This window comes from Lepisosteus platostomus, chromosome 1, assembly GCF_059453375.1.
Source record: "Lepisosteus platostomus isolate fLepPlt1 chromosome 1, fLepPlt1.hap1, whole genome shotgun sequence".
Taxonomy (NCBI): Eukaryota; Metazoa; Chordata; class Actinopteri; order Semionotiformes; family Lepisosteidae; genus Lepisosteus; species Lepisosteus platostomus.
In genome coordinates, this window is record NC_142611.1 from 24,683,971 (window position 1) to 24,698,947 (window position 14,977).

Below are 14,977 nucleotides of genomic sequence, written 5' to 3' on the forward strand. Positions count from 1 at the left end.
ACTCTCTGGCTTTATAAAAAGAAAAAATTAACTGTATGTCATATCATGTTATTTAGAATCCAGCTTTACCTTATTTTGGCTTTTCTAGGTGTTACATAAGAGTTGAGTACTTGATAGGACTCTGGGGTTTTTGTAAATGGTCAGCACATAGGCCTCTGGAATGCCTTGTTTATAAGTGTGTACATAGCCCAGCTTGTGTGTTGTATGTTTATGTTGCATGATGTTTAGTGAATTATTATTAGTCTTGTCATTAGTAATACATATTTGTTTAACCCAGTGTGCTGGACATATTACTCTTTTCACCAAAACTGTACCAGAGAACAAAGAACTCAGAGCCTCCAATTATGACAACCATCCAGGTACATTCCTGGCAAAATTATTTACAAATTGGGATTATGATTATTTATTTTAATTATTGATTAATCCGCTTGGTCATTACTGATTTTCACTATGTCCGTAACCCTATTTGAAACAGTATCTATTGAACAGTAATTCTCTCAGTTTGAACTAATGTACATGGCTGTTCCACCACATTCTAGTCCATCTGTAATTGTTCATACACAAAAAGTAAGGTTTCTAAAAATGCAATTAGGTGATATTGTTTAAATAAAAGTTGTAAATTGTTTCACAGATTGTGATCTTAAAAACACTACTGAATCAATGACTGTGTGTTTTCCTATGTTTGATAGGCATATAAATTCTAAAGTAAAGGTTGTAAAAAAAATTACAAACCACTCTAATCAAAATGCAATATGTAAGACATCTCTCAGTGGTTCTGTTAAAATATTTATTATTTTTTGGTATTTATTCCAAAAAATAAAAATCTAGTGAATATCAAACTTTGAGCCTTTGTAGCACTTGCAGTTTAAACACTTTATTGCAGTGTTTATGCTGTATGCTTGTTTATGCTTGTAGGTACATAAGTGCAAAGGTTCATTTTTTTAGTTTTTAAGTGTTAGAATTGCCAATTGTAGTTAAGTGTGAGCCATTAAAAGAGAAAATAGTTAAACTTCACCTCTTTCCCATGCTTCCATTAAATGATGCAAAGAAAAGGTTCAGTATTACAATATTAGAATAATTAGTACCAGAGTTGTAAAATGATGGTGAATCAGGTGTAAATATGTACTTGAAATTATGTTCCAAAAATACTGTACATCTATAGTTATAACTAATTCATATTATAATAATAGAATAAACTAATTCCACTGCTCACTTTAAAACAGATATTGGCATGTATTTCAATTCAGAACCAAATTATATTGTATTGTATTTGCTTCAGATCAACAGATTGCTGTAACAATGGGCAGGTAGGAGGTATGGATCCTGTGCAGGAGAGAGAGCAAGAGAGAGAACACCAATCCAAATCACTAAGCAAAAAGTAGACGCAAGGAGGTCGGGAAACGAGAAAGACAACCAGAGAGCAACAACCCAAAACGCAAGGCAAAGTCGAAAACGAGGGGCAGACTAGAAGATCCAAAACCAAAAGTAAACTAGGAATGATATAACGCACACTTGGCAGCTCTAGGAGAATTCGCAATAGTGAGTGGGGAAGTGAGGAAAGAGGGGAACTAGTACATAGTGATGGGAGTAACGGTGATAAGTGTATTATTTGCGGCGTGAGTGTTTGTTAAACACGGTGCGCTTGGGAATGCGGGATGGGACAGAGACGTGTGAATTGAAGAATTTGATAGGATGAAGCCCAATCTTCAGAAGAACAGCAACATTAATTAGGATGAAGATGAGCAACTAGCTCAGAAGGTCAAAAATCTGTTTGCAGCATAGTTCAATGAAAGGGAAGCAAAGGTTATGCAAAGCTTTATCTTCGAGCAAAACTTCTAAAATAGCTTCAGGTTTGTGATGATAATGGTCTAGATGGATCTAATGGATGGTTAGAGTTTTGGCTACAGCACCAGGTTTTCCCTCAGTTATTTCAACTTTCCCTTGGTTATTTAAAAGGTGCTTGGCATTCCTGCAACAAGTGTACCACCTGCAAGGGTGTTTAGCTTTGGGGGTCTTATAATGCTACCTCACAGAAGCGCTGCACTCACCAAAATGTTAAAATGATGTCCAATTTTATTTTTTTTATACTTCCCACAGGTTCTCTTCATCTCCCAGAATCATCAGTGCATCCACAGAACAGATAAGACAGTTATTATATGCATCATCCCATTTATTTAAGCAGTCTTCCTTTTACAAAGGAGAATTCCCTGTATCACAGGCTTCTTATGACTGCTAACATAATACACAGATTACAAGATGAGGCTTACTCATAGAGTTGTCCAAAAGTATGAGGTCCAGCAGTTGTGTACTGAACAATGTGTCCCTGGTGTTTTCCACCTGCTACCCTGATTGTCACAGATTCCAGTTTTGGTAGAGGGGAGTGCTCTTTCTCTGTTGCTCCCAGTCCCTGGTGTCCGGGGCGAGTCTTCCCAGGTCCAACTGCTGCAGTTTCTTCCACTAACTTTACTTTCTCCAAAGAGGATTTTCTTTTGTTATGTCTGAGCTAAGGCTTTTTAAGCGTTCTAAACATAGGCTTCCAAGGACAAAGGCGTGATGATGCATTGTTAATAATAATTTCTAGAATATATAGGGATTTTCTGGACACTCCACTCAAAGCACTTTACAGGTAATGAGGACTCCTCTCCACCACCAATGTGCAGCATCCACCTGTATGATGTAACAGCAGCCATAGTGTGCCAGTACGCTAACCACACATCAACTATGAGTGGGGAGGAGAACACTGGATCCCAATTCATAGATGGAAATTATTAGGAGGCCATGAATGGAAAAGGTCAAGGGGAAATTTGGCCAGGATGCCGGGGTAACACCCCTATGAGAAATGCCCTTGGATTTTTAATGACTGCACAGAGTCAAGACCTCAGTTTTACATCTCATCCGAAGGATGGGGCCTTTTTACACTATAGTATCCCCGTCACTATGCTGTGTTGAAACTGCATCAACACAAGTGTATTATAGGCATATCATTTTAGTTAACATCCATACAGCCCTCCACACTTGGTGCCCAATACTTATTCTTTTCACTCTGTGACAAAATGTCCCTTGCAGTAGAGTGTATGCAAGTATTATTTTTTAATGCCTAAAATCTGATTGCATTTAGATTTATTGACTAAAAACAATGATTAAACAGCATTTAAGTATTTTAAGTATAGTACTTTAAGTATTTTGTAAAACATTTCTGACTTGGTCATTCTGACTAAAGAGTACTACTTTGTTCTACCTAAAGTAGAAAAACTAAAATCTGTGAAGCAGTTTAAAAATTGTTTAATTAAAAACCATTTTGATAATCTGAACAACTTCTGTTAATTACTGAATTAAGCTTCTGATTATTATTAGATTACAACAGTAGTCAAGATACTTACACTTTGAGATTTGAGACTTGACTTAGACTCCAAAAAAGAGATGTGTTTGCCTATATACAGTACTGTATGTATTTCAGTTTACAGTTGAGTTAATTGCTGTTAATTTGCTGTTAATTTGCAATAGCGCAAAGCAAGCCTTATTTCTTTTTTTTTTTCGAAGTTTGATTATTAAGTTTTTTTTATACAAATGAGTCTATAACGTCTTGGTAGCTTACCAAGATAAATATATTAATTACAGTTGCCTTTTTTGGTCGTTCCGAGATAAAACTATATTTCCCATGATGCATGGTGTTCCTGTAGCCCATTGTTTTTTAGAACAATTATTCACTTTAAGGTGACAAATAAGTTATTCATCTTAAATAATATTTGGTTTCCATTTAAAATATTAAATGTTTTAATAATATACGTTTGTTTACCTTTTTACAAGAATAACCTTTCACCTCAAAATGTCTGCGCCCGTTGATTCTCGTGCTACCCTCGTTAGCAAGGAGACATGAAATACTGGTGCAGAAATATTTTAGCTGATTTTATATTGGTCCTGATAGGCTGAAATTAAATCTAAATCTCTTTTTGAAATATTTGACAAGAAGTGGTATTTGTGCGCTTACGTTTAAAAGTTTTTGCAATATGCAAATGTCTATAAATAACCTTAAAGTATGTGTACTTTTTTCTATTCGTCGATTCCTGGATTTCAGAACCTTCAAAGTAATACAAAGAAAACAAGGCTACAGCACATATACTGTCGTTAGACACCGATGGATGAAAAATGTTTCATTTTTCAATATTTACTGCTCGAAAGACTTCAGTTCTCAGTCAGAAAAGGTAGTATTTGAACATCAAATCTTAAAAAAACGTACATGATATTATGTAAAAAATCGTTGTTGTCTTATTAGTAGCATTGTAACTGATACGATTTATGTTAAAATCACAGGTTCTATTGAATTTTAGAGAGGATTAAATCAAGTGATGAAGTAAGTCTTTTCTTAACAATAAATTATTAAATAATTTAATTTGAGGAAATGTGTTTTGCTTGTAGGTCAATATCGACATGTCGAAATATCCCGTGGAAAACGTCAGAAATTTCAGCATTATTGCCCATATCGATCACGGAAAAAGCACCCTTGCAGACAGACTACTTGAATTAACAGGTACAGTCAATAAACTGTATATTAGAACAAGTATTCGAACACCACGTGCTGTTTTCATTTTTTAACTGGATTGAAAAAACTATAGAAAAAAAGTGCAAATAAAGTAGGCAGAATACTAATAAAAAAGGTAAAAATAATAAAAACAGGATTCATTTGTTTGCACTGCTGATTAAAGTATTACATTTTTATCGCTTTTACCTTTGTACAGAGCATGTTCATATCTATAAATAGTACAGTTTTAGATACCTATGTAATATTACAGATAACCTATAATGTTAAAAATGAGAAGTCTCAGTATAGATATGATACACCTATACCATTGAATCCAGCAGAAAATGGAACATACACGCATTCAAATCTGGTAACATGGCTTTTGTTATCATATAGACCTCATATATACAAAGACTTGTCTTGCAGGCATTGAAATACTGTGGGGAAAATTAGATGGTTCCTACTTATGCAGGATTTTGTATACCAAAATCTAATACAAAAACTATATGCTTTTCCTATCATGGTCTTATAAGTGGTCATGAGTGCATTTCTTCTAGTTAAACTTACCATTAATTATTAATCTTTTAATAATTTAAAGTGTCTTTTTAAAAGGCACATTCTAAAGCTTCACTAAATTCGGCACTTATGATTTGTTTGCCTGGACACATCTGGAACATTAGTATATGTATGTTTTTGTATACACTTAGTAGTCTTGAGAAACATCATTGTTTGAAAATAGAGGTTTAATAACCAATCCAGATAATTTTGCATACAGTAAATTGGTATCTGCAGCTTCCTCATATTTACTAATACATTTGTTTTGTAGGAGCGATTTCCAAAACCGAATGCAATAAGCAAGTCCTGGATAAACTACAGGTGGAGCGCGAGAGAGGAATCACTGTGAAAGCACAGACTGCCTCCTTGTTTTATACACATGAAGGACAGACTTATTTACTCAATCTTATAGATACACCGGTAAGTAATAAATGTAAAGTTTTTGGTCTAAATTTGTTGGGAGACTTTTAAAAACCTAGCAATTATTTAATCATATTTTAAGTTTAATTGCATCGTACAGGTAGAGAGCACAAAAATGGAAATATCTGGGTAAAAGATGGATACCAATATTTTGAAAAAGGGTTTCCACACAGGTGTTTCAGGTATCAATTTGGCAAATAACAACCCAACATGCTTAGTGTCCTGTATAGAAATACTGGACATGTGTATTTGTCTGTAATTATGGTCAGGTTGGCTGAAAGTGGATGTGATTGAGGGGTAAAAAGTGGTTGTAATTAATAGCAGATTGAGATTATTCTGGATAGTTAATTGTAGGTTTTCTTTTTGGTGTGGTAAAGTTGTTTCCTTGTGTTAAGAGACTTCTAATTGTTTGGTTTAGTAAAGGTTTTTTAACTCTTCACCCCTCTGAAGAGGGTAGGAAATGATTATTGTTAGGTAATAGGTTAATTAATTAAAGATGAAAGCTTAATTAGGTGTAAGGACTAGAAGACAACTGGAAGAACTCTACAGTAGCCTGGTGATTCCTGTAGAGTTCCGTTCTTCATCTGGGCAGGAGTAAATAATGAGTGTTGATACGGAGCTTCCTGGTAAAGCATATGGTGGAATGGGGATAAAAGGAGGAAGGACCCCATGTGATTTGGTACCTGAAGTTGGGAACCAGTTCATTACTGGAGACCCTAGAGAAGGGGCAAGAAGTGAGTGAAAGGGAGAAATAGTTCTTTAGAAGGAAATTGGGTAGTAGTGAAGTATGTGGAGTCCTTTTTTTAAAAATAGAAAATGGCTGCTCTTGTTAGTGTCTCTTACTGTTGATAATGCTAAATATGAGAGGGGGTCTGTCATTATGGAGAGTTAGAGGAGTGTTGGCTTGTTTGGAAGAAATAAATGCAGGTTATTGCTTCTAAACAAATCATACTATGTGATGATAGCATAAAACAGAATACAAGCTTCTTCCCATGGCTGAATCATCTGATTTGCAATTCAAAAGAGTCAATAATAAGACATAAAATAAAAAAAATAACCAAATCTGTGTAGTATCAAGTTTATTCTCTGTTATTTCTGAAGCTAAGACATTTGCTGACAATTTTTTTGCCATGTATGTTTCTTGTTGTGATAGGGTGAGCAATCATACTGTTAATTATATAGATGACAGTCATGCGTATAACAATAAGATCTAAAGTCTGTTTATTATTTTTTTCATCTTATTGAGTTAGGTATTGTATTTACATGTAAGTAATTTTGAAACCATTAACTTTGCAGTATGAGAAGCATGCCCTTTAACTTACAAAAAACATACAGAGATATATATTCATTACTGTTTGGATAGTCCAATGTTAATCACTTGTTATTATTATTTTTGTCATTCTTTTAGGGCCATGTTGACTTTAGCTATGAGGTTTCAAGGTCAATTTCTGCTTGTCAGGGCGTGCTTCTAGTAGTTGATGCTAATCAGGTAAAATTTGTTTTGTTCTTCTCTTCTTTTCTTCAAAGTGGAATTCACCATGGATGGGCCAGCAGTACATCGCTAGGCACACATACACAAAAACCCCCTTGCCATCCTGCTTGTTTTTTGAACCAAGCACCTTTTGCGTGTTAGGCGAGTTTGATAACTACATTACAGAATTGTTTTTCTCTTTGTCACATCACATCACTTTCAATAACCACTTATCCAATTCAGTGTCACAGTGGCCCAGATCCTCAAGAAGCATTGGGCACATGGCAGGATACACCCTGGATGAGATATCAGTCCGTTGCTGGGATCACACAGACACAGACATGCACACACTCACACCAGAAGCCAGTTAACCTACCAGTTTTGGACTGTGGGAAGAAACCGGAGTACATGCAGAAAACTCAAGCTAACATGGGGAGAACATGCAAACATCACTCAGATAGCACACCAGCAATTGAACCGAGAGACACACAGCTGTGAGGAGGCAACTCAAACCACTGTACCACCCTTCTCTTTGTGTTATCATTCAATATAAAATAGAAGAAATATAAAATTATAAGAAACAAATCTCTAAAACATTCTTACCTTTTCTCTCCTGTTGTACTTAAAATGTATCAGTTGGTTTATACACTTACTCAATTAATTAATTACTCTCTTTGAGTTATTGCTTTTAAATCCAATAATAAGATAGTCAGTCAAAGTTTTATGGTATTCCATAAAATATTCCCAAAACACTTCCATAAAAAGTGTATAATGGAAGTGTAAACAACCTTCAGTGAAACACACAATCATTTAACTTTACATTGATGGAGCTCTCATTAATTAATAAAATGATGACATTGTACTTAATTGGTCTCAACTTAACACCTGTGTATCCACAGATGTTTTCAAGAGTCTGTAAGACACTTTTCAGGAAACCACTCAACTAGTAATTCAAGCTGGTGATTTATTTATTGCAGTAAAGAAAGAAAGACAGATGGAGTTGCAGCCTCTTGCTCACTTTTCTATGGTCAAAAACAGGCTTTTATTTTTGAAGATGAGTACAATTTTCAGGCAGAAATATACATTTATGATTGGATAGTAACAGTTTGTTACCATATAAAGTGCAAACAAGGTCACAGAGGTAGCCAGTTAGATCAACCTTAACTCATAACAGGCAAAGGTTCCTTCAAGTCCCAGAAATTTTTACAGTCTCTTGCATTTATGATTGTTACAGTCAGAAAGGCTAAGCATCTGACAGAAATAGATATTATATTTTCATGTTGCAAATACATCTAGCTTTATTCATTATGAACAACTATAATTTTCATATTGCTTATTTTTTTGTTGATGAAGAGCTCAACCAGTTGAGATGCTTAATCTATGTGTGATCATGAATTTTGAGTGAAAATCTTTTTTTTATCCTGTTGTTTTTAAGGGAATTCAGGCACAGACAATTGCAAACTTCTTTCTGGCTTTTGAGGCACAACTAACAATTATTCCAGTCATAAACAAGGTAAAAAAAAAGTTCATAGGTGTTATAAATTCACTTTTTTATATGGGCTCTTACATTAGTATTTTTTGTTTATAGGGTTACGTTAAACACTTATATTTTAAATTGTAAATACATATGACAGTATTTTAGAAGCCTAGCAGTAGAAAATGGTTCCTCTCCTAGTTTCAGTAAAAGTTTAATCTGCAAATTGCAGTTTGCCAACATAACCATTGATTGATTTCAAATTATGAAGAGCCTTCTTCCTAATGTTAATCTTTGACCTTCTCTGAATAAACAAGTCAAAATGTTTTTAGATTGGACCTTGAAGTATTACAAACTAGGTTTATACAAATTATTGTACATTCTTTCTTTTTTACTCATTCTTAGCACTCAAATTATAGATGGCAATTTTTAGATGAAGTCTAAATCTAAATTTAGAGTTAAAAGACATAAAATGTCATAAATGGGTTATATAATTACTGCAGAAATTCATACATATCTCATGTTTATTTTAGATTGATTTGAAAAATGCAGACCCTGAAAGGGTTGAAACACAGATTGAAAAGGTATTTGATATTCCAAAAGAAGAATGTATAAAGGTAAATAATAAAAGTTTGCTTTAATTGAACTCAGTTATTTTTTTTGTTTTACTTTTAAGATTTTTTAATTTTTTGTGACATACTGAAATTTTCCTTTTCATTTTAAGATCTTTCTACTCATGTTAATGAATAAAGTAATGCATTTTTACAGACTGACAAATCATTTCACTTAATTCATTGTTACAGTGCTAATTTGTATTATTTCATTTATTGATTTTAATAATGTGCAAAAAGCTGCTCTTTAGGGAAAATATTGTAGTTCTTTGGTGATGGCATGTCATTGTTCCCTGTGTCCCAATGTTATGTCATACTAACTTGAACAATATGAGGAAAAGGCTGGTTTACTTCTAACTGACTTCTAACTGCATTTGTGACAAATGATACCAATGTTACTTCATGACATTTTTAACTTTTTGTATTAAAGGTTGAATTTAAGAAATGATCAATTCCTATTAACTGAAACAACATATTCTGATTTCAGATATCTGCTAAATTGGGAACTAATGTTGATAAAGTTCTCCAGGAAGTAGTCAGGAGAATCCCACCGTAAGTTTTTGGTGATTTCAGGGCATCCACATACTGTAGTGGAATAATTGATAGGCTTACCTGTGGTGCTAAATGTAAGATTTGATGAAAAGACTTTTCACATTTTCTAATTTAAAATAGAGTATTGTCTTTAACAGACAAGGCATTTTTACTGTATTTCAAGATATTTATGTTAGAGCTGATATTATTTTAAAGTACCATACATTACACAGAATCTTATATGGAAAGAACAGTATAATTAATTCTTCACATAATATTTTTTCTATAATATGTTCTAAAGCTTGAGTGTCCCTTGATCTGAATTCCACACTTTTTGTAACTTTTTGTTAATTCTTTATGTAGTAGTGATGTGAAAATTGAAGACCCATTTCATGTACATATGAAATTGTGCATTCAGCAACTCAAAGTCATTAACTTTTTGTTTTTTAAACCCATGTTCACTATCTCTTCAATACCACTTTTTCTAAGTATCATTATGATTTACACTATTTTGTTCACAAAACTCTCGAGCAGTAACAGAAGTATGACGGACTTGTACTAATATTCTGCAGTCTTAGTAAAGCCTAGGTGTGAGATCAGCCTCCTATGCCCTCTTTTTACAGTGAAAGCTTCAGTATATTACTTATTGCAAGCTTGTAATGCTGTCTTCTCAAGTATTTAAAGTATCAAAATGAATATCTAATCTTGTATGATTTATTAACCATACACATCATCCCCAGTTTTACAGCATTCATTATATCAGAAAGGATAATTTGTATATTTATGTAATACATTTTTAAGAGGAGGCATTTTTCTGTTCTTAGGTGTAAATTTATCCGTAATCCAGAGAAAGAACGATGAAGAACCAACAATATTGTCCCCAGTCTCTGCACAATTCTGTATGAAAGAGTATAACAACTCTGTATAACAGTTGAACAGTGATGTACTGAATATATTTGATTTTACATGTCTAGGTGTGCCCAGTCATTTTTTCTAAAAGTGTTATTGACTAAATCTGTCTTTGTGCAGTTTCTTTATAGTTACTGCATTAAAAATGTGAAACCTTTATTAACCTGTGTATATTTTGGTGTTCAGATATCAGAAAACTTTCTTCTCTTTTTTTTCTTTTGAAGGCCAAATGTTAATGTAGAGGACCCATTTAAAGCCCTGGTATTTGATTCTACTTTTGACCATTATAGAGGAGTCATTGCCAATATTGCCCTGTTTGGAGGACAGGTTCATAAAGGAGACAGAATAGTCTCAGCACACTTGGGAAAAACATATGACGTCAATGAAATTGGAATCCTCAGGCCTGAAGAACATCCAACAGAGAACTTGTAAGGAATATCTATTTTTACTTTGATATTTGAAGTCTTTGTGATTTTGGATAGTCGTTCAACAGTGAAACAAGTAAAGGTCAATTCTGTGCTAAAAAGTAGAAAGATATCCTACTACTTTAATATTATGATATCTTCTACCCTTTGAATAGTTTATTCAGCTTACCCTTTATGACTCTTGTTCCAACCTAAGAGGGGTGTGAATTCTGAACATTTTCTTCCAAAGCAACCTCAGAGACATCTGTGAGATGTAAACATCTCTGTGAATACCCCGGCTGACTACAGCCCAGACAATTGTGTGCTTATGTAGCTTAGTCCAAGACAGCTGATGTCAGAGCACAGAAAGGGATCCTTAACAGGAGACACACAGGTGCCTTTGAAATGTACTAATTTCAAATAATTCAGAAATATTAAGTTGCTGGTAATGAGGATGGATGACATGAAATACTTTATTTTTAAAGGGATACGTACAGAAAATATGTACTGATCAGTAGATTTATCTACATACACAAAGATAAATTTGTGGTTTACAGTTGTGATACAGATTGTGGTTCTGTTTGAAATTTTAAACACTTCTTTCTTCACACATCTTAGAAACTGAATATTTTAAGTAAATAATGAATCCTATGAAGAAAAATGCTTTATTATTATTATTATTATTATTATTATTATTATTATTATTATTATTATTATTATTCAGGTATGCAGGACAGGTGGGGTATATCATAGCTGGGATGAAAGAAGTTAAGGAGGCGCAGATTGGAGACACACTTTTCTTACAGAAACATCCAGTTGAGCCCATGCCAGGATTCAGATCTGCTAAGCCAATGGTTTTTGCTGGTAATAATAAAGACCTTTTTTATATATTTATAAATATTATGAAATATTGTGATTTTTCATAAAACAATATGTATACCAATTTGTTTAGTAGATGCCAATATTTATTTACAGTATTTGGCAGTTCAAATTCAATTTGAATCCCACTACTAATTAATCATATCAGTATATGTTACGTCTATAATTACATTAAGCAATGATATATGGAAACTTAGTACTACTGCGACCCATTCTTGATTGATGTAAAGCTGTAATGAATTGGTTATGAATCCATTTTATGTAAAAAAAAATTGCAATATTATTTCTAAGGGAACTGAAGAGCACTCATTCAGAAAATAAATAAAAAATCCTATATTAAGTGGTAGTATTTTTAGTTGTGATTATGCAGGAAAATGCTGCAGATGTAATATCCCAATAAAATGTATAATTATATTATTATATTAAATTTGGTGGGTTATCCTTGTCATTGTAAGTGAATTTGTTTTGGAACTATATTTCTATAACTAAAAACACTATATTAGAATGAAGTGCAAAACAGACTAAAGCAGTTTCATTAGTATGGAGACACTCTGTGTTTTTAATCAGATAAAAATTAGTCTTTAACTGTTATCTGTGATACAAATACGTAAAAGGAAAATGTTTAGCTGACCTACTGATTTGCTATTGGAACTTAATCTTTTCTTCACTCTACATTGTAGGACATTTAGGTAGAAGTATACAAGAACTAAAAGCTAAGCTCTGCATCCACTGTTTTTTATCTGGATTTTATATAACAGGCTTAATTTTAATTTCTATGTGAGATTTTATTGTAGAGGTTGTTCATTCTAGATTTGGATGTGTCACGTTTTTGAAGGCCCGTAATGGTCTCTTTTCTCGGATTATTAAATTTTAATAATCTGCCTAGTTAGATATGTTACCAATTTCTTTCTTCCTTTCATTACTTTTTTCAAGAGAAAAGTTTTGACAAGTTACTGTGCTTAAAGATATCTCTTCTAATAAGCCCCAATAAGCTATTGAGCATAGTCATATTTCCTGTACAGCATGCTGTGCATTCTCAGTTAAGTAAAAGGCAACATGTAGTAATCGAGTATATGAGAAAAAAAAAGATTTCTCCTGAATACGTACTTTTAATATGAGGTTGGTCTTTACAGGGATGTATCCAGTAGACCAATCGGAGTACAGCAGTCTAAAGAGTGCAGTGGAGAAGCTGACATTGAATGACTCTAGTGTGACTGTGCACAGGGACAGCAGTCCAGCCTTAGGGGCTGGCTGGAGGTGAGGTTTGGAAAAGACATGTGTTTCATTTTAACACTGTTTTGATATTCCCAGTGTATAAATCACCTGTTGAGATTATAACAAAGTCCTTCTGTCAGCAAATAGTGCATTGCTTTTATAACAGGTTTATATTTGACCAAATGACCTTCTGTCATTTTTAACTGCAAATGTGTTATGTTCTCAGATTTCAATTCAAATTGTATTGTCCCCTAGGGGAATTTTTTTTACGGCACAGTCAAACACAACACAATGACAATGCATGTTATCAAAAGGGAAGAGAATACAGAAGTGTTACAGGAGAAAAGAAACAAGAAACAAGAGACGATGTAGTTACTTTGCATTGTTTAAGAGTGTAACTGTAGTGGGAATGAATCACTTTAATGCTGTGTTGATGTATTTTCAGTAATAGCTTCTTTCTTCCCCTCCTGCCATTCAGGCCAGATCTTTTGAGTGTTTGGTCTATTGTTGTCACATGCACACTTTCCCTAGTTTTGGCCATAAAAGCCTGTAGGGCTTACTAACTTGTCATTGTCCTCTTGGTGGCCTTTCTGATCAGTCTTTTTCTTGCTTGATCATACAGTTTGGATCATGATCATGAGTAGGCAGAGTCTTGCTGGTGCTATATTCCTTCCACATCTTTTTATATCTATGACTCTATACTTTGAAATGCCCAACCCAGCAGAGGAGACCTACAGGAAAAGCATATTTTATTGTGAAGATAATCGGAATCACTATAGTTGAACACAGGTGGAGGGTACTTAGGTTGTTGTGTGATTTGGAAAGCAATTGGTTACACCACAGATAATTTAAATTTGCCATTACTAAGGGGTGTGTATACTTTAGAATGTTTGAGTATTTGATTTTTCTCTTGGAGGTTGTCTGTTAAAATGTGTAAATAGAGGTAAAATAACTTCTGATTTAATGTGTCTTGATTTCAGTCTGCAAGGCCATAGAATGTGTTACTTTGGAAAGGGTGTATAGACTTTCTATAAGCACTGTATATCAACACAGTAGGTGTCGCTCCTCACTAGTAATCTGTGAAAGTCACTTATATTTGTTTTCACTTCCTTTGTATGTTTCTGTACTGAGTTTTGAGATCCATCGTATTGTAGTGTGCTCTCACAAGGCACCAATTCTGTAGGGGTTTGGGCATTTACTGGGACAATTATTAATTGTAGCAGTAAGTCACAAAATGATTCTTTTAATGGCCTTAGAATCCAACCATGCGGTATAACTCAAACAACGCACAGACACAGGTACTAATACACTAAAATACATTTATTAATACATAAAATATGCACATTAACCTAATAGATCTTATCGTGAGGGTTATCAGAATACAAAATGTATATATTCATTCAGTTACGAAGAGTTACACATACTGTACCAAGAGGACATACGTTTGGTATATCATTCATTTAGACCGTTTCATAATTGAACTTGGTTACAACTTCTACATTAGATACTCACAACAAGTACATAACTCTTAGGAATTAAATTGATATCAACTGGTTGGGATAACAATTTAATTCTCGAGCTGTAATGCAGTGAATACTCATCCAATCTTTGGGGATTCAGATCTCCTGCGGGCACAAAGAAACAGTTGCAGGCTTGTTCCTGTCCAATCCGTGCTCTCTGGCTCGGTGCCAAGCTGTGCTGTGCGGCTTGAGAGAAGTTCCTGCGATTCGCTGCTCTCTGAAGACTGGCTAGTTAGTGTTGGCTTTAACTAACAAAGTTGTGCACAGGAGAAAAGTGACTGTGGGTCCCAGCAGGTCAGGAAGAGGACCGGTTCGTTACTGATGAAGCGCTAGTTCTTAATACTGATTCAGCTGTCCACAGTTCCGACCTGTTCACGAGGCTTGCTGCTGATGCTAACCTCGTGTGGATCCTTTGGTTACTCGTGGCAACCTCCACTCTCGACTCTTAGAACACAGGAAAGTTCTGGCA

General features: G+C 34.1%; 1 protein-coding gene across 4 annotated transcripts in view; it reads left to right on the forward strand.

Moving 5' to 3' along the window:
- Positions 1-3,839: 3,839 nt before the first annotated feature.
- The window catches only part of guf1 (GTP binding elongation factor GUF1), a 42,809-nt gene continuing 31,671 nt past the window's right edge, over positions 3,840-14,977 (forward strand). For all 4 annotated transcript variants that reach the window (XM_088627481.1, XM_088627492.1, XM_088627503.1 and 1 more), the window contains exons 1-10: positions 3,840-4,202; positions 4,417-4,528; positions 5,346-5,494; positions 6,903-6,983; positions 8,401-8,478; positions 8,973-9,056; positions 9,538-9,602; positions 10,715-10,918; positions 11,619-11,758; positions 12,907-13,030. In XM_088627481.1, the coding sequence (XP_088483607.1) occupies positions 4,008-4,202; positions 4,417-4,528; positions 5,346-5,494; positions 6,903-6,983; positions 8,401-8,478; positions 8,973-9,056; positions 9,538-9,602; positions 10,715-10,918; positions 11,619-11,758; positions 12,907-13,030 (1,232 nt within the window). In that variant the 5' untranslated portion in view covers positions 3,840-4,007. The remainder of the gene's footprint in view (positions 4,203-4,416; positions 4,529-5,345; positions 5,495-6,902; positions 6,984-8,400; positions 8,479-8,972; positions 9,057-9,537; positions 9,603-10,714; positions 10,919-11,618; positions 11,759-12,906; positions 13,031-14,977) is intronic.